The 19,337-nt window shown below is 64.2% G+C and overlaps 1 protein-coding gene across 2 annotated transcripts in view; it reads left to right on the top strand.

Annotated features, from left to right (window-relative positions):
• Positions 1 to 5,903: 5,903 nt before the first annotated feature.
• Positions 5,904 to 19,337, top strand: part of MPRIP (myosin phosphatase Rho interacting protein) — a 70,855-nt gene continuing 57,421 nt past the window's right edge. Inside the window, exons 1-3 of one of the 2 annotated variants that reach the window (XM_035563350.2) lie at positions 5,904 to 6,367; positions 16,406 to 16,483; positions 17,970 to 18,035. In XM_035563350.2, the coding sequence (XP_035419243.1) occupies positions 6,248 to 6,367; positions 16,406 to 16,483; positions 17,970 to 18,035 (264 nt within the window). In that variant the 5' untranslated portion in view covers positions 5,904 to 6,247. The remainder of the gene's footprint in view (positions 6,368 to 16,405; positions 16,484 to 17,969; positions 18,036 to 19,337) is intronic. The other variant, XM_050713843.1, reaches the window with a different exon arrangement.

Raw genomic sequence — 19,337 nt, 5'->3', positions numbered from 1 at the left:
TGCTCTCGGCCCCTTCTGATTTGTGAAACCTCGGCCAAGGCATTTGCTTGCACGTGTGCTCCCTTTGGGACCCCAAAAGAGGGGCCGTGAGGGGGGAAGGGGAAGAGGAGCCGTTTTGGGTTGAAACCGTGAGGCCGGGCTGAGCACAGCTGGCTGCTGGGGACTCATTTCTCTCACCCTAATTCCCCGTGGACGCCTGCTCTCGAGCGTGCTGGGGTCAGGATGCACCCAATGACCTGTGCTGCCTGACCATCGTGCATCCCACCGCCTCCTGCCGTGCCTCGTAGCAGCTGCTCCGCGATCAAACCCCTCAGTTTTGGGGTATGGGCGAGCCCAGCTGCAGAGCCGCACCCATCCACCCCATCCACCAAAATAAAATAAATAAAATAAAATAATAAATAAAATAAAATAAAATAAAATAAAAATAAAATAAAATAAAATATAAAAAATAAAATAAAATAAAATATAAAAAATAAAATAAAATAAAATAAAATAAAATAAAATAAAATAAAATAAAATAAATAAAAACAAATTCGCCACCAGGGCTTGTGCCCGTGTCCCCGGGAGGCCACCGCCAGCGAGTGCCAGCCCCGCGCGTCCCAGCAGTGCCAGCCCCCTGCTGCCACCCCCCGGCTAGGCACAACCGGGAGCCGGGGGGGCACAATTTAGGGCCGGGGTTGGGGGGGGGGGGGGCGCAATCGAGGGAAGCGGCCCCCTCTGCCCAGCTCCTGCAGCCCGGGGAGGGGGCCGGAGAAGCAGGGCCCGGCTCTTCGTGTCTCTGCCCAGGAGGTGGCAGCCTCGGCTCGCCCAGCCCGGCTGGGTGCTGGGTGCTGGGTGCTGGGTGCTGGGTGCTGGGGGCTCTGCTTGCAGCCCATCACCCCTCCATCTCCTGCCCTGCCCGGCCGGGGGCTCGGCAGCACCCAGGCTGCTGCCCCGCTCCCGAGCATCCCTTTGCACCAGCCCTGCACACAAGTTGGGGTTCAGACAACCCCTGATCAGCCCGCTTTGCTCCGTTCCCTGCGTTGCCCCCTCGCCTTATCCTGCCACCCCGCCTTAGGGCATCGCCCCAAGGATGCTCAGCACCCATCGGGGTCCAGGCGCTGCTGCAGCCCCCGTGCTGTGGGATCTGAGGGGGGTCTGGTGGCTGGGCAAAGGTGCCAAAGCCGCCTTGCCCAAACCCGGCATGGATCAGGGAAGGAAAGCGTTGTGGAAACCAGGCTGTGCTCGAGGCCAGCGCCCCAAATCCGGCACCTGCTGGGGCGCAGGGCTGGCACCGAGAGTAAAACACTGCCAGTGCCTGCCATGGGGAGGGAGAGGATGGCGTCGGTGCCGGGGCTGTGTGCTGTGGTACAACGTGTGGGAAGCAGATAGGGGATATGAGTCAAAGAACAACCTTCGGACGGAGCAGCTGCTGGGATAAATGCAGGATTTTCACCCCGTCACCACCTCCGACATCGCCCCTGCTCCGGATCGGGCACGGCGGTCGCGCCTGGCCGTGGCGGGCTGGGCACTGAGGGCTGTCCCGCTGCCAAACTGCTCCACCAAGGCAGGACCTCCACAGAGACCACCCCGGGGCTGGGTTTTGTCAGGCCGAGGGGTTTTTTTTCTCCTGGAACCCTTGCAGGACCAGGCTTGCAGGCTGCCGAAGGAGCCGCGCTGTTAATTTTTAGCGCTACAAAACCCTGGGGAAATTCCAGCGGGCTGGAGGGCGGCCAGTGGGAGTCTAAACGTGTAAAAGGGATAAAAGGGCTGACCCTGGGAATTACAGACCAGGTAGGCTGATGGCAGTCCCTGGGCAAATTATGGGCTGGGTAATTGGGGATCCTGTCAGCCAAAAATTAGAAGCTAAAAATATAATTAAGGTCGTTAGCTCGGTTTCATGGATGGCAGCTCCTGTCAAGTGAGTCGGCTCTGCTTTTTGGCATCACTCTGGGCTGGCTGATAAAGCTAATTGCGTTGCTGCGTTATAATGGGTTTCTCCCAAGTATTTAATTTACAGCCAGGCGACGTTTCCATTTGTAAAACCTGCATTATGTGGAGTCACCGGAGCAGACACCCGACGGCTGCGGCGGCGAGGGGCTGGCGATGGAGGCGGCTTGGGGGCACCCAGCTTTGTGCCATGCTGGGGCTGACGGGGGGCAGGAGGGTGGGGGGACATGGGGGGACCTCACGGGGTGATCCCGGCCAAACAAGGCTGGGGGGAGGCACACGTGGGAACAAAAGAGCCGGATTTTCCCACCCCCCCAAAGCACAGCGAGGTCTAATGGCAGGAAGCAGCCATGGGACCCAGTCGCCGATAGCCTGGCTGGGAGCGCAATTAACATTTGGCCCAATTTTAGCAGGGTATGAACTCGCAGGCATGGGAGGCTCTGGATGAGAGGAAATCTCCGCTTGGTGGGACACGATTTAAGGCAGCTTCTGGGGCTAGCTCAGGCCCGTGTGTGTGTGTACGTGTGTGTGCACCCAGCGAAGCAGAGGGCTGCCCTGGACCCTCTGCGGGGTCTTTCCCAGCTGCTCTCTCCTCGCTGGCCTGCAACGGCTGCAGCTGGGCACGGCGTTTCTTCCAGAGGGTAATTTGGGTCTTTTTTGGGCAAGGAGATGGCACTGGGGCAGCCAGGGGGCTCTCCTCCCTCCATCAGGCTGTTTGTCCCCCCCGTATTTCTAACCTGCAGGTTCCCCCTCGCCATCAGAAGCATGGGGGCACCCGAGCCCCTGCCTGCATCCAGCCCCCGTGGCTGGGCAGGAGAAGGAGAACCCCATGCCCTGTTTGGCACCGGGCAGGAGAAGGGGAACCCTCGCAGGCGCCAGCCGGTCGCAGCCTGGATCCAGCAGGGATCCCAGGGCTTTAAACACCGAATACTCCCCTCTCCCCTGGGCATCCGTCCGTCTGGCTCCAGCGTAATGACGGCGAGGTGGAGGCGCAGGGAGACGAAATGACTCGCCCGAGGTCACGCGAGGAGCGATGGCCACGCGGGAAGAGCACCCAGGCGTCCTGCTCCTGCCCCAGCAGCGCCCGGCCCCGCAGGAAGAAACATCCCATAGCAGTTTTCCTGCAAAACGGGGTGGCTCCTGGGGTCCCATGCTGTGGCATGGCCACCTGTCCCACGTCCCCATCCTGGTGACGGGTGGAGGTGGCTGCTCCTGGTGGGACCGCCATGCCGCGATGGGGAGGGGTGCTGCTCTGTGGCGGGGTTTTTGGTGCCACTGAACATTTTTGTGGGGCAGGAGGGGGTCGGTGGTGCCCTTCCCAAGCCGGGGCTGGTGCAGCCAGCCCCAGTGACTAACACCTCCTGGTTTTCAGCTTGTTTACCTGGCGCTGGGGCTTCGCTTGGGATCGCTGACTCACCGCAGCACCTTCCCCTTCTGCCACCGCAGCTCCCTGACGAATACTTTCCATTTTCCCATTACTTTAATTGCCCTACTTGGAGAAAACTGCTCCGGACTGGCTCTGGGCTGCTACGCACAGCTGCCCCAGCCGGGCATCCCCGCAGCGGGGGTGTTGGGGACAGGATGGGGGGGCTGCCCATCACAGCGGCACGCATGGGAGCACTTCGTGCCTCGGCCATGCCGGGGCCTGCCGGCATGGGGGCACGTGCAGGGAATCAAGTTTTTGGTGGCCCCGCTCGCTGCACCCATCCACAGCAGCAGGCGGGCGGCCGGCAGCGCACGGACGCTGGCTCCTGCATGGCTGAATGCGGCCCGACAGGTTTATGGAGAGGCCCGTCCCGTTCGGCTGGATTTTTGGGAAGGCTGAAGCCAGCCGCTTCCCCGCGAGTGCTGCCGGCCCTGGCGCCAGGTCACGGCCCCGAGACGTGGTGCGGCTTGGGGGGATGCTGGCACCGTGCTCCTCCGTGCCGTGGCTCTGCCCGGCGCGTCGTGGCAGTGCCCTGCGGTGCCTGGGGAGGGGATGCATGGCCCACGGAGTCCCCTGAGCATCAGCTGGGGATGCAGAGGTCCCCCTGTGCTCCTCTCCCCTGGCCCCATAGCCAAAGCCCCTCCGGGGAGCATTGCCCTGCCCGTGCCGGCTGTGCTGGGGGTATGCAGGGCGCGGGGCGTGCCAGGTCCCCAGCAACGTGCTGCTGGCCGGGGATGTGCTGGGGAATAACCCAGCAACATCAGGGGACTGGGGGAGCAGGGAAAGGTGGGATCGGGGCAGGAAAATTGCTGCTTGAGGAAACTGATATCCAAAGAGAGGTGTTCTGCAGTCATGCTGAATGCTGGACCCACGGTGGTGGCATCAGGGACTGCAAATCCCCAAAGAGAAAATCCCTCCTTGCCTGGAGAAGGGCCACGTCGCTTTTAGGGCATTAGGGTCAAGAGAAAGGTGAGCTATCCACCCAAAAGCAGCAAGGCACAGGGCTGGGAGCTGGGAGCACCACACGGCTGGGGGCACCCCGGTGGGCAATATGGGGCCGGGGGGGCACACGGCAGTGCCACCGCTCCCCGTGGGTAACCCCACACCTTCCCCATCCCGTCCCCACCGCGGCACGTCGCACCGTGCGTGCTACAAGTGGCAGGAGGGAGAGGGATGATTAAAGCGGCCTTTGATGAAGGAAAAATTAATAAACAAGCTCGCAGCCGTGCCGGGCTCTATTTACTGGCGGGTGCCGGCGCGGCGAGGCCGCCAAGGCCGGGTGCCACATCAAACGGCGGGGCAGCGCCTGGCCGAGGGGACCGCGGCCTCTCCTCCGACGGGTTTTTCCTGGTCCCCACGAGGCCGGGAAGGTCGGCGGGGCCGCTCCTAATAGCAGGGCCCCGTCCGGTGCCGGCGGGGGCCGGGGGGGCCGCTACGTGCCGTCCGGAGGGACACACGGGTCGGGGCGCGGTGTGGAGGTGCCGCTTGGCACGCTCGCCCCGTCGCCTTGTGGGGTCGGCGTTCCCAAATCTCCATTCCTGATGGTGTCCGCCCCCCCCCCCAGCACACCCGGTGTCCCCAACTGTCCCTGCTGTCCCCTGGGGTCAGCGCTGGCACCCAACCATGGCACCCATAGGTCCCTCGCCCCCCCCCCCCCCCCACACACACCATGGCAGGCCGGGCTCCTTATCGCCCTGCTGGCTGTGTTTACCTGCCGGATAACAGCGGGCTGGGCAAACAGGAGCTCCCCAAGGGCCCCAGGGAGGTGGCATGGGGTGGGGGGGGCACCCTTGTCCCTATTTGTGTCCCCCCCCGTGGTCCCCGGGGGGGGGGGGGGGGGGCAGGTGGTGTGTGTGGGGGTCGTGTATGTTATGGGGGGGGGGGGGTCGTGCATGGTATTGGGGGGCGGGTCATGCATGGTATGAGGGGGTTCGTGCATGGTATGGGGGGGGGTGGTCGTGTATGGTATGGGGGGGGTCGTGCATGGTATTGGGGGGGGTCGTGCATGGTATGGGGGGTCGTGTATGGTATTGGGGGGTCATGCATGGTGTGGGGGGGCTCGGTGCATGACAGGGGGGGCCTGTGCAAGGTGGGGGGCCTTTGCACGGTGCAGGAGGGGCGTGCACACAGTGTGGGGGGGCCATGCACAGTGTGGGGGGGCCATGCACGGCGCGGGGGGCCCAGCACAGCGCAGCCCCCCCCTCCGCCCCCCCCCACCTTCGCGCGGCCCCGCCCCCAGCTGTCAGCGCCGCCCGCCGCGCGCCCTCCCTTCTCCTTGCAGCCCATTGGCCGGAGCGCCCTATTGTTAGCAGCCTCCTCCCGCCACCATTGGTGACAGCGCACGTCCATCTTCACCCAGGCCCCGCCCCCCCCTCCCGGACACTTCGCAGCCCGCGCAGCCGGCGGCGCCTCCCGGCCCCGCCCACCGCCCCTTTAGCCCCCGCCCCACCTCCCCGAACAGGCCCCGCCCCCCAAAGCCCCGCCCCGCGGGCGGGGGCTCCGCGGCCCTGCGCGCTCCCGCTGCGCGCTCCCGCCCCGCGGTGCTGCGCGCTGCCCGCCGAGGGGGCGGCCGCTGCGCCTTGGTCGCGTTTTGCAATTCATTTTTTTTTTTTTTTTTTTTTGCAATTTTTTCTTTTTTGCCCCCCCCCCTTTTTTTTTTTTTTGCATTTTCTATTTTTTGGGGTAATTTCTAATTTTGGGGTTTTGTCATTGTTTTGGTTTTGTTTTTTTTTTTTTTTTGAGCCCCCCCGCCCACCCCCCCTCCCCCAATTCCCTTTGCCCCCACCCCCCCCCCCCACCCCTTCCCTTGGCCATGGGCGCGGTGGTGCTGGTGGCAGGGGGGCGCCCGGCGGGGCGCTGAGCGGGGGGCGCAGCGGGCGCGGGGCGCGCGCCATGGCCGCCAAGGACAACCCGTGCAGGAAGTTCCAGGCCAACATCTTCAACAAGAGCAAGTGCCAGAACTGCTTCAAGCCCCGCGAGTCCCACCTGCTCAACGACGAGGACCTCAACCAGGTGGGGGCTGACCCCAAAACCCACGCTTTTCACCCCAAAAGCTGCCCCGTGTTGCTCGGCGCCCAACCTCCCCGCTTGCCCCTATGGCTTGGACTCCGCACGGGGTCCCCCTGGGTTGTGGGGACACCCGTGGGTGCTCTCTGGGTGGTGGGGAGTCCCATGGGTACCCCCTGGGTGGTGGGGACACCCATGGGTGCCCCCAGGCTCCCGGTGGTTCTGTAGGGTCCCGTCAGTGCTTCCCGGTCCCATGGGTGCTCTGAGTTTCTGCTGGCCCCACTGTTGGCAGAGGGACCCATGGGATCTCCGGGGGTCTCACGGGGTGCCCGCTGGCCCCATGGATAGCGCGGGGTCCCGTGGGTGCTGCTGCTCCTGTTGGTGACGGGTTGTTACGGGTCCCGTGGGACGCCTGCTGACCCCATGGGGTCCCACAGGTATCCCAGGGGCCCACAGATCCCTAGTCCCATGGGGTGTCCGGGGGTCCCATAGGGTGCCTGCAGGCCCTATGCATACCTGGGTGTCCCATGGGGCACCCAGCACCCCCAGGGGAGCCCGCTGGTCCCCCTGGCCCACCCTGGTGCCCCCCTCCCTTTGGGGTCATGGGCACTTGGGGCGACCCCAGCCCCTGTTGGGGTGCGGGATGGGTGGCAGCAGGTAGGAGAGGGTCCTGTGGGTGCTACGGGGAGGTGCCGAAAGTCCCGGGGTAAAAAAAAAAAAAAAAAAAAAAAGCTCATCTAGAACCAAACCAGCCCCCCCGGGTGCTGTGGGCACGGCCCCCCCTGCCCTACAGCACCCCACATTTCCTGGGGAGGGGAGCGGAAGGTGATCGCCGCCTGTTCCTGGGCAGGCTGGGGCGGGAATGGGCCTTCCTCCTCCTTCCCCTCCTCTTCCTCCTGCCAGGCCTCACGCAGCCCCCCCCCCCGTGACACCCCCCCCCCCAGCCCACCCAGCACCCAACACCACTGGGATTTGGGGTGCGGGGGGGGGGGGGGGGAACGGTACCGCGTTCCCCCTTTCCCCCGGCACCTTTCCGCGCCGGGGTGGGGGCTGCCATCGCCGCCGCCGATCCTATTATGGCAATGAGATCAGACATATTGCTGGGGGGGGGGGGGGGGGGGGGTGAGCGGGACATAATGAAATCTGAGGGCTAATATGGAAAAAATGTAACTGGAAAAAATGCCGTGGTGTGTGCGGGAAGGGGCGGGCGGGGAGCGTCGCGCCCGTGCCCAGACAAAGGAGCCGGCCCGGAGGGTGCTGGGGCTGAGCCCCCCGCCCAACAGGGTCCGGCCGACCCCCTGGTGCTGCCCCGTGTGGGGTTTCGCCGCCTCCTGGGTGCAATAATATTATATATATTTTTTTTTTTGGGGGGGGGGGGGTCAAAGCGTTGCACGCTGCCCCCCCGTAGCGCCTGCTGTGTAGGGCCCGATGGCTTCCCTAGGGACTGGCGGCCTGAGGTGGCTCGAGGAAACCCCTCGGTGGCTTTGTTCCCCTGGGGGCCGCGGTGGGGGCCGGCCCCCCAGGCAGCCCCCGCAGGGACGGACGGGGTCACCCCAAACCCCGCGGGCCGGATCGGGGCCTGGGGCTCTGCTGGGGGAGATGGGGGGGGGGGGAGAACGCCGCGATCCCGCACGGCTTCTCCCTCCGGCCCCGGTGAAGAAGCAGTCCCCCTTCCTGCAGAGAAGATGGAGGCTCCGGCAGCCTCTGGTGCACGCGCACCCTCCCGCCCCGGCCTCCGTCCACCGGGAGCCCCGCTGGCCCCCGGGGTGCACCCCCTGGGATAACGGTTCGTTTCCCGGCTCTGGATCGTCTTTTATTGTCGTTATTATTATTTTTTTATTTATTTATTAAGATGAGCCCGGTTTGGGGAGGGGGCTCCGCGCTCGGCGCGTCCCGCTCGCCCCGTGCGGAGGGGCCGCGTCGGGGCTCACCCGGAGCCCGGCTGGAAAAGTCCTTTTGAGTCATCTGACCTTTCCGCTTGGCTGGCAGGAAAGGTGAAGGTACTTCGCACTTACGCACTCGTGTCCCTTTTGGCTTTTTATCCTATAAAAATACCTGCGTGGGCGTCGGGAGCCGCCCCTCCGGCTTCCTGGGAGCTCCAGGGCTTCGGGACCGGCGCCCCTGTGCCAAGCGTCCCAAACGTTTGGTGGTGGCGCTGGCTTTGGGAACAGAATTGGGACCGGGGCCGGGGGCGATCCGGCCCCAAACATCAGGATTAATGAGCTGCAGCTCTCTAATGGTAATCGGACTTAGCGCGTCCGACTTCAAAGGGCTGCGCGGACGCTAAGTCCCAAATCCCGGGAGCGCTCCGTTCACGAGTTGTTTTCGTGTGCGACCGTGCTGCCAGGGGGGTCAGCGTAATTTGGGGTGGCTGCGTGCGGTCCTACCACCTTCTTGGGTCCCGTCTCTCCCCCCCTGGGGCTGCAGGTGACGTGTCCTTGGCCCCCAAACCTTGTTCAAGCCTCCGGGGTGCCCTGGTGGCACGGAAAAAAACTGGGTCAGGCGCTGCGTCCGCTCCCTCCCCAGGGAATATCTGCTGCTGCGTGCGCCCCGGTGTGGGTGCTCGGTGCCCTGCCGATGTGTGGTGCCTTTTGGTGGGAATTCCCTTTTTCCTGGCAAGTTGTGCCCACGGCAGCACCCAGACCTTTGTAACCTCCTGCCAACCCCGCGTGTGGATCGGCCTGCCCGGGGAGGACGGACGGTTCCTGGGGTTCCTGGTGACCCTCTTCCATCGCCAGGAGAAAGCCCGGCCCCGTCGATGGGAGCCTCTTCCCAAGGAAACCACCCGGGGCTTGGCAGGGCTGCGAGGGGATGGATGTACCACCACGCCACCTGGCCCGGACCAGGCGTGTGTGAGCGTCCGTGCATTTGGGTCGTAGGGAAAACGAAGCCCCCCCGCAACAGGAACAGGCTGGGAATTAACCTCCAAATTACACTTGGCCTGAATTGGAAGAAGAGCAGAGCGTAAAGCAGTTGCTTTTAATTTTCTCCATGCGTGCGCTCTCTCGGGGCATGGGGACTGGCACAGATAGAGGAATTTGAGGACGCCTTTCCAGCTACCAGTGTCTTCTTTCTTTCCTTTTTTTGTGAGATTGTGGCACGGATGCCCGAAGGACCACCCAGTTAGAAAATGGCGCTGCAGACTTTCCCACCGCCTCCTCCTGCCCCGGCCCGTGACGCCCCAGCAGCGAGTTTGGTTATTTCCATTTTCCTTTCGGACGTTACCACCTTCCTCCCATTCTGGATGCCAAATAACTGGCTGCAAACAGCCCCGAGGCTGGCGACTGGTGGCGTTGGGTGCAGCGGGTGAATCCCCGCTGCCGGCCACCTCACCCCGAGCATCGTCCCTGCAGCTGAGCCTTTTGCCCCAGCGCCCCGAGCTTTGCTCTGGGGCATTGCATTGCTCTAAGGGCCACGGAGGGAGAGGCCTCGTGTCCAGCCACGGCTGAGGCAGGACCCTGGGGTGCTGCCTGCGGGATGTGCCGGCCCTACAGCAGCTCTGCTTCGCGCCGCGCAGCACCGCCGGCCGTAAAGAGAGCGGGGAACCAGAGGGGCTTTGGGGTGGTTTGCGCTGATGGGGCTGCGTGGCCCAGGGTAGGGGCCGTATCCTGGTGCCGTGCAGTGGTGCAAAGGGCAGCAGAGGTGAGGGGTTGTGTCCAGGGCACCCTCTTGCCTCCTCCTCCTGCTCCTGGGGGGAGGAGAAGCCCTCTCTTTCCTGGAAAGCAGCCCCCGCGCTTGCATCCCCCGCTGCCGGCTGCTTGTATCATGCTGCAAAAATCCGCCTTTAATCGACTAATTATTAGGGCCAAACAGGGGGAGATTCTCTGCAAATGTCAAACCCGCCTCCCCCGGCCGCTGCAGCAAGCAGGAATTCGGGACCGGGGGGACGCGGGGAGCTGGGGCAGCGCGCCCCGGTGTCCCTGGGTGGCTGTCCTTTGCGGGCCACGTCCTGGCCTTGGGGAGCAGTGTGCAAACCAGGGGGGACTTGGGAGGGATATAGGGTTGGGTGTTGGGCCAGCTTTGGGTGCTCTTGACCCTCTGCGTAGCCCTGGGGACGGACACGGCGGTGCCCAGCGCTGCTTGCGGGCGCCTTCGTGCGCCGGAGAAGCGGCCCCTCTGCGTGCTTGTGTGCGGCTGTGTTTCTGCATGGCGCCGTACCTTATCTCCTCCGGCACCCGAGGAAGCGATAAATCCCCTCCTCGGCACTCTGGAGAGATGTTGCAGCTTCTCGAGGGCGCTGGGGGAGCTCCGTCGTGGGAGGTGGCTCTGAGCCTGCTCGCTGCGGGCACGCCGCGCGCTGGGGGTGCTCTGGAAACGGGATCGGGGCTCACAGGGCCGTCGTCTTCCCTCCACCGCTCCCTTTTTGCTGCCCCTTGACAAGTTGCCCGTGCAAACTGCAGCCGGCCTCCCCCAAATCTTGCTTCGGCTGGGGCCAGGGCTCAGGTACTCGCACGAAGGCCGAGTTCAGCCTTTCCCTTCCTGTTCCTCCGGTCGGTCGGTCGGTCCCGCTGCCCATGCAGCTCTCTGCCCGGGCAGCGCCCGGCTTTGGGGTTAGCTCTGGGCAGCCCAGCCTGGTTTGGCCTCTTCCCGCATCGGTGGTTAAAGCCTGGCCCGGGTGGTTCGCGGCTTTGGCCGCGGGCGAGCTGTGCAAATGGGTTTTTGTGGCAGAGGTGGCCGGAGGGTGCTGGCCCTGCTCGCTCGGGGCTGTCCCCAGCTGCCCGGGGCACGGCGAGCGTTGGGGTTTGGCCCCGCTCCTCTGCACGTCGCCAAGTGGCATGTGGCAGAGGGGAAATACTGCGTGAAGGAGGGAGCCGAGATGTGAGCAGCTTCACTGCCGAGGCCGGGCTGCACCTTCCTGGCCCTCGGGGTTGTTGTCGGAGTGTGGGTTGGGGATGCTGCTGGAGAGCAGAACGTCAGCGCTCGTGGGCTGGGGTCGCTGGCTGGGGGCTGCAGGGCTCCGTGGCCCGTGCAGCGTCCTGCTGGGAGCATGCAGAGCATTAAACAATACCTATTCCTAGAAGCAGTGCTCTGGAAACCCGCTCGGGTATCTCACCCCATTCCCACCCCGAACACCTTCCCCATTCCTGCGGGGTGACGGCCGCTCCAGCTCTTCCACCAGCGACGCTCTCCTGGGCTCAGGGGTGCGCAGAACCGAGAGCGGAGCTGAAACCGCCCGGATTTCCTCTTTTGAGGTTGCAAGCACGGTGCTGGCGGTGACATTTTCCTTGAGCTTGGCCAGAAAACGGGTCCCTGCCTCGGGGGAGCCCCGAGCGGTTTGGGAGGTGGCGCGCAGGGGGTGGTGACCCTGGGAGCTGAGACCCAGGCGTGCCCGGGGAGCAGCAGGCACTGCTGCGGAGAGGCCCCTTTGATGAATATCGGGGCTAAGCCTCGGAAGGTGGCAGGGCACGAGTTACCGTGGGCTCACACACAGCCAGGACCAGGCTGGGGCTGTTATTTTCTCGCAGAGCTGCTCAGAACCACAGGGCTACCTCCATGTGCAAGGCTCTGGGCGCTCAGCGTTGCGGGCAGAGGTTACAGCTCTCCAGCAATGGTCCATTTTTTTTAATCTTTTTTTTTTTTTTTTTTCCCCTTCCCGCTCGGTTGCCAAGCCTGAACAAAACAAGCCCTGCCTCCACCCGAGACAGGCTGATTACGTCTGCCGGCAGCCTAAACAGATTATCCCTCCCACCAGGCGTTCGGAGCCAGGAGGCTTCTCCCGGCGATGGGTTCGGGCTTCCCTCGGTGCACTGGGACCGGCTGCCGGGACCCCATCCCCAGCCTGCCCGGCATCCCCGCACCCCGATGGGCACCCGGGTGCTCTGCTATGGGGCTGGCCACGAAGGGAGGCTTGGTTGCTGATCCCCAGCTCATGGGATTGCTTCTGCCTCCTGGAAGGTGGTTCCTGGTGTTTGGAGGAGGTGTTTTTTGGGGGGAAATGTGTGCGCTTCTGCGGGCTGAGGCTGACGGCACGCGTGCACGGGGCAGGGAGGAGCGAAGGCACCACCTGCCAGCACTGCAGGCGCAAAGCCAGCCAAACGGGCGTGCAGGTTGGTGTCACAGCCCCCCTCCGGCCCCGTGACCCGCTGCTCCACGTGCCGGCACGCTCCGGCGACCCGTCCTGCCCGTTGGAAGCGGGTCGCCTTGCCTCCCTCCGCCCCGGTGCGCGGGGGTCCCTGTGTCACCCCGCTCTTCGAGAGGTGCTGAGCAGCGCCCCGCGTCCATCGAATCCAACCCCCGGCTGCTGGGATTTGTGCCGGCGGGGCGAGAGGGGCTCCTGGGCAGCGTCAGCGCGGCGGCTTGACAGCCTCGTGTAAACCGAGCTGGGGCCGCTTCCTCCTCCGCTTCCTCCCGCCCGTCCTGCTGCCAGCTCCGGCCCGGCGCGCTGGGCTGCATCAGCGCCCTGCCTCTGGATGCGACCCGTGGATGGACGGACGGACGGACGGACGCGGTGGCAGGATGGTGACACTCGAGAGGAGGTGAGGGGGGCACCCGCAGCACGATCCTGGGCAGCCTGCCCGGGTTCGGAGGCAGGATGGGTCACCTGGGCGTTCCCCGGAGGTGCCACCAGAGGTTGCGCAGGGACACTGCTGCCTGAGTCACCCTGTGCAGGGACAGCGCCACGGGGGGGCTGCGGGGCTCCAGCCCGGCCGTACACCCATCGTGGTGGTGCCCGTGGCAAGGGCACCGTGCGCGCACGCACACACACACACGCACATCACTTCTTTTCCAGGCTGCACGTCCCTCCCAGGGCTTAGCGAGGCGGCTGCTTCGGCACCTCCCGTGCCGGGTGGCGGCGGGTGTTCGGCTTCGTCACCGCGAGCCGTGCCGGAGGAACCGGCTCTCCTCTTCCTGCCCGCCCTGGGAGCGCCGCCCCACCCCGGGAGTGGATGCGCCGTGCCGTCAGCGCCTGCCCTCCGCTCGGCTCCGTGTGCGGTGCTGCGGCTCGCCGATCCGCCGGGCACTGAGAACAGAGCTGCCCAGCACCACGCGCGGCCGCTGCCTGCGGTAAACCAGCCGGGAGCTCCCCATCCGACAGCCCGTGAGATCCCGGGGGGCATCCCGGGAATCCCAGCCTCGCTCTTACATCTCTCCGCGCGAGGTCGGGCGGATCAGCTTGGCCGGGGGAAGTTCTTGCTCCGAGTCGTGCTCGGTGCTGGGCGTTGTTTCCTCCTTTTCCTGAGCTCCGGAGGAAGCCGGAGGCTCCTGGCACGGCAACGCTCCCACGGCGGCATCGAGCAGGTTTATTCCAAGCCTCGCTCCGGCAGGGCAGTCTCAATGCAGGTGCGACGGGTTTATTTCAGACTTTCTCTGCGCGCTTCGTTCGTATCCTTTCCATTTAGGCTCACCCCTCTCTGGGCATTGGCTTTTAGCAGTGGCTCGTTTTGGTTTGGCTTTAAAAAGCGCTGCCGAGCGCCCGTCTGCGGGGAGACGGAACCGGGCTGCCCACGCCGGCTGCCTCTAATTCGTACCTTTCAGCTATTTTGGTTTCAATATCTGCAATTGGACGCTTCTGCCGGAATAAGTATCGTCCTCGGGTGGTTTTGTATCACGCCGGTAAAGAAACGACCGCGCTCTGTGTTAAGGTCATGTATTTCAGGTGCTCGGCGCTTTGCGTGCAGCTGGCTGAGCCAAAATTGGAGCGTTTGAAGGCAAAAGGATGCCTGCTGAGGGGCAGGTAGGGCAGGGCGTCAGGCCTGGGTGGAGGCTGCTCGCTGCTGGCCCTGGTGGCGGTGGTTCGGGATTGCTTCATCCCCGGTGTCAGGCGTGGGCGCGCTGGGGGTGCCGTGCCACGTACGGGGTCTGGTACGGGGGGGGGGGCGTTTGTGCACGGGGCTGAGCTTTCTGGGGTTTGGCCGTGCCCCAGGGGCGTGGAGAGAAAGGTCGGGGCACGGAAAAGGGCTGCGCCCCGGTGGTTTGGCTCCCAGTGGTATCGCCACCGTGGGTTCCTTGGCGTGGTGGCGCTGGGCGTCGGGGATGCCGCGTCCTGCCTCCGCTGTCATCCTCTTCCTCGTTCCCGGCAGCGAAGGGCGCACGTGATACCTCCCAAAGCACCGGGGCTTTGCTCAGGGGCTCGCCTCGGGTGCTTTCCGTGGTGGTTTGGAGAACCCTCGCCCACGCGCCCCATCTCCACAAGGCCGGGGTCGCCTGGATTAATGTATTATTTCACAGCTCTGCTTCTCCCCGGCACACGAGGGGCGTTCAGGAAAAGCCACTGCAAGCCCGGGCCGTGTGGGCGGACGCAGCCACAGCCCGGCACGCTGGGGAGCGGCCGTGACAGCGCCGGAGCCCCCGCTCCAAAGTCCTGGTGTGGGCACGGGCTCGGCGGCGTCACCGGCACCCCGGGGTGGGGACGCGCCGGGGGAGCGGCACACGGGGCCGGGGACCATGGGGACCACGGGCAAGCAGGGCTCCGGCACCCAGGTGAGCGGGACGGGGGGCACTGGGGGTCCCCAGGCCCCCTTAGGACTGGTGCCATCGGGTGCTGCCCTGCAGCAGCAAAGCCCGCCCCCCCCCCCCGGATTTTGGAGCCAGGTGGGTGCCGGGGTGCCGCGGGACGGAGCGGGGCGCCTCTGCCAAAAGTTGGGACCCCGCTCCCATTTTGTTCCCCTCTGAAGAGAGAGGGGGGAGGTGGCTCCGCTCAAACCGTGTTTTCCCAGCTGTCGGGAGAGCAGCACCTAGAGCCGATACGGTCCCGCGGCGGAGGGGGGTGAGAGATTTTTGTTATTTCTTCCCACTTTATAAACAGTAAAACGACTCCTCCGGTTCGCTTCCAGTTTGCTTACTCAGTGCTTCATGCGTTTGACAGTTTTTGGTGCATAGGCAGTTTCTTCTGTTGTTTGCAGGGATTTTTCCAGAGGGGAAACTTCTTTTTTTTATTATTTTTTTTTAACATTACAAAACCACAGAAACTGGCAGGAGGAATCTAGGGGAGGTACCGAGTTGGGAACAGTTTTAAGATTTAAGGAAAAAAAAAAAAAAAAAAAGGAAAAGATTGACCAAGTCATTTCAAGAGGTGCCGGGGACACAAATTCTCTCTGCTGCGTGGATGGCCACGGACAGCTCGCGGTGGAAAGCAGCAGCCTCGGACCCGGAGGGGCTCCTGCAGCTGGATCTGCCCTGGGTTTCCTCCCTCCTGGCCTCTCCCCGGAGCCGGTGTGGCAATGCCGGGCTGCTCTTGCGCTAGGAATTGGCCCCAGCCCTTGCCAGGAATGGGGCTGGCTCGCGTCCCGAAAGGAGGAGCGGTGCCCGCGGGACGCTGCGGGGGCTGGCATGCCCGCTCCCCATGCCCGGTGCCCGTCCCCATCCCGCCGTCCTGTGGGTCCGGGGAGGGGGGGCACAGCATCCACGCGGGCTCACCAGCAGCTTCTGCACCGAAACCACTGGTGGGAAGAGCGCTTTTTCCTCCGCCCCGGTTGATAAATGGCGGTGCCGTGCAGCATTTCTTTCCGGGTATTCTTTCCCTTTCTGCCCGCGGAGCGAGCTCCGTTCCCCTGCCTGGCTCCGACCTTCCTGCCCGCTCGGCTCTCGGCCTGGGGGGAGTTGGGGGGTGCCAGGTCCGGGCCGCGCGCTGGAACGCCGCCAGCGCCGCTTGGTTTTTTCCTCTGTTCGTTAATAAAAGGAAAACGTCGAGCTCTCCCTCGGAGCGTGTGTTTTCGTTTTTGTTTTTTTTTCTGCGGGGCAGAGGCACGCTGCGGACGGCCAGGGGTTGGTGTGGCTGAGGACGGGCTCTGCAGCCCGGCGCTCGCTGCTCTCGGCTCGCCGCCTCGCAGAAGCGGCCGGGTCGCTGGTTGTGGCGGGGGTTTTTGTCTTCGCAAACCCGCGTCTCGGCCTCGCACACGCCGTGAGTTGCCGTCGAGCGTCGAAAAAGTCAGCCCGGGCTCACTTTGCCCATGGTCAGGGGCCGGAGCTTGCGCAGCCACCTCCACCCTGGCCGTGTCCCAGCGCCTGCTCCTGCGCATCCCTCCCACGTGCCCCCCGCTGTCGATGCCCCCCCCCGCTCCCCTCTGCGGCTCCAGCTGACGCTTCTCTGCTGTTTCTTTGCAGGCCAAACCCATTTATGGCGGCTGGCTGCTGCTGGCCCCCGAAGGAACGGACTTTGACAACCCCGTCCACCGCTCCCGGGTAAGCACGGCCCCGCGGGTGGGAAGGGACGGGGTGTGCGGGGGCGGCCCCGGGGGTGACGCAGGCTGCTGGGCACCTCGGGGCACCCGTCCCCTCGTGCAAGGCAAGAAGCCGGGAGGGGTTTCCTGGAGCAGGGCTCGGCTGCCTTGTCCTGGGCGTGCGGCACGCGGGGCTGGGCAGCGCGCTGGGGTGCCGCTGAAGCCGCTCTGGCTCGTGCCGTGCGCTTTTATTGCTGGCTGCCGTTGTGTTTTGCTGCTCGATGCTCAGGTGCCTCCTGCCCCAAAGGGGTTTGCTGGCAGGGCTCGGGCCTTAAAGCGAGGTGAGCATCCTTGCGGGGTCACGGCACATCCCGCTTCCCTGCCCCGGGGGGGGCGTGAGGAGCAGAAGGACCCGGCCAGGCTGCTGTCCTCTCATCACCAGTTTGTGACGAGGACTCCCAGCCTGTCCCCAGGCTGTTTTTCCACACAACTTGGTGCTGTGGCCACCAGGACACGGCCGTCTTGTGCATGAGAGGGACAGCAGAGGTCTGCAGCCCCTCCGCCACATGCCGAAAAGGCTCTCGTTGCTGCTAGCCGTAACAAAACCTTCCCCCGTGTCGGGTTCTGCGCTCAGCCTGGGGTGTGTGGTCATTATTTGGAGGCACAGCTGGTGGCAGGCCTGTTTGTTGCACACTGTGGGGATGCGGGACTCCATTTCCCCCCCCCCCCAGGAGCAGAGATCCTTGGCAGTTTTGCTTGTCCCCGAGCACCTTGGACTTTGCCCGACGGGCTGAGAAAAGCGAGATAAGAATTGCTGCACTGGGGCTATGAATCTGGGACCTTTTTTTTTTTTTATTATTATTATTTATTATTTCAGCCTGCTCAACCAGTTTCTGCTCTGGGCTGAAAACAGCCTGGCACACGCAAAAAGGCGAATTTCCAGCCAGATCAGCTCTCCAATCTGGTGTGCCGTGCGGCTGCACAAACGGCGGCGCTGAGGCCGGGGATGGGGCTGCTGGGGGTGCGTGGCGGTGCTCCCTGCACACCGCTGGTCGTTTTTCTGCACAATTAAACCAGGTGGCTTGGGGTCGGCCCCAGTGAAGGGAGGAGTGGGGTTACCATGTGGGGGAGCCACCCCAAAACGTCCTCCTTGTGGGTGCCCGCAGAGCCGGGCAGTGGATGCGCAGTGAGCGATGCGCTCTGGCGCGAGCAGACCTCTGCACCCCAACTGGGTCGTGTGGGACACCGTGGGGCTGAGCACAAACCCTGCTGCAATTCGTCGCCCTTCAGGATCAATCCCCGCAGCGCTGGGGGCTCCTCTTTGCTTTTTTGGCGGCTGCTGCTCTTTGCAGTCCTGTGCTCGGGGGGGGGGACCGGGGCGCATGCCCTGCTGTCAGGCGTTCCCTTAGCTCTGCGGGGGATTTCGGTGCCTTTTCTCCCCCATCTCCCCGTGGTCTCACCCCGGTTTTGCGGGCGGGAATAACCCTCCTCACTGTCTTCTCTTGCAGAAATGGCAGCGCCGCTTCTTCATCCTCTACGAGCACGGGCTGCTGCGCTACGCCCTCGACGAGATGGTGAGTGCTGCCCGGCAAACCCGGGGGGCATCGCTGGTGGCAGGGACCTGCGGCGGCGGTGCCCCCAGTGCGTGGCGTGGGGAGGTCCCTGTCGTCCCCTGGAGCTTTGTGGCCAAGCCCAGGCATTGCAGGGCACTGGGGAAAACTCGTTTTTGGTATAAACCCGCAGTGGGAGCGCGATGCTGACGGATCTGGTGCAGGTGGGGGGTCATCCGGCTCGGCGTGCTGTCCCCAGGGCGCCCCGTGCCTCCTTCCCGTCCCGTCCCTCGGTGCTCGCTGGGGTTTGGTGGCGGAGAATCGCCTCGGCTGTGTCTGGGAAGGAGACAGCGGTGCCCGTGGAAAGTAGGTCAGCTGGAACGCCCGCCCGCTGCTCGCCCTTCCCTGGGAGCAGCATCGCTGCGAAAAGAGAGGTTGGGGAAGGAAGGGAGGGAGGGAGGAAAGAAACTCTCCCATCTGTTGCAAGCCCCCAGTGGGGTCAGCCCTGCCGTGCCCACCCCGGGCACCGCGGGGCACGGAGGGTGCATGGAGCAGAGTCCTGCTTCTGTTTGTTTGTTTGTAGTGTTTGCTGGGGTCGGTCCAAGTCCCGTGAATAATTTAAACGCCTCGGATAGGAGGCGTGGAGGCTTTCAGTACGGTTGTAGTGTTGCAGCAACCTGGCCGCGCGCTGGGCCGGTGTTTCAAGTCGTGCTGCAAAAGAAAGCCAGCGTGCAGCTGGCTGCCGTGGGGAAGTGCCCTGATACGAGGAGGAGGCGTGGAAAGGTGTTGGGAAATGTCATGTTTATGGTTTTGTTTTTTTTTTTTTTTTTTTTTTTTTGCTGCTTTGCATCCCAGGGACGATGACCTGCCCCAGGCACCGCTGCGTTGGGGCAGGAGCAGACAGGCAGTGCCCCAGCCCCGTGCCCTGTCCTTTGGATCTTGTGGCCCCACACCCAGGGGACCATCACCAGGGGGCACGCAGAGGGCTGGCGGAGCATCCTGCAGTCCTCTGGCACCCTTTGGGCTGGCAGGGCAGGGAAAAAGTGGAAAAAGCAACAAAAAGAGAGCACGAGAGGAGCGTTACCTCTCCGTACCGAGATGCTCTCCCGCCCCAGCTGCCTGCCTGTGGCACGGTGGCCGCTGCAGCCCAGCGGGGCTCCCCGCCTCCTCCACCACCAAGGAGGAGCAACGGGGCTGGGGCTTTGCGCAGGATGATGCTGGCTTTTTGCCCAGGGAGGGATCAGCTTTGCAGCCTCTCCTCGCCCAGTCGCAGGGGCGATTTCCCGCTGTGCTCCCCGGGGTTGCCCCTGGAAGCCGGGTGGGGGT

This window comes from Cygnus atratus, chromosome 15 (genome assembly GCF_013377495.2).
Source record: "Cygnus atratus isolate AKBS03 ecotype Queensland, Australia chromosome 15, CAtr_DNAZoo_HiC_assembly, whole genome shotgun sequence".
Taxonomy (NCBI): Eukaryota; Metazoa; Chordata; class Aves; order Anseriformes; family Anatidae; genus Cygnus; species Cygnus atratus.
The sequence above is the reverse complement of the archived record's forward strand: the minus strand, read 5'-3'. Positions and strand labels throughout refer to the sequence as shown.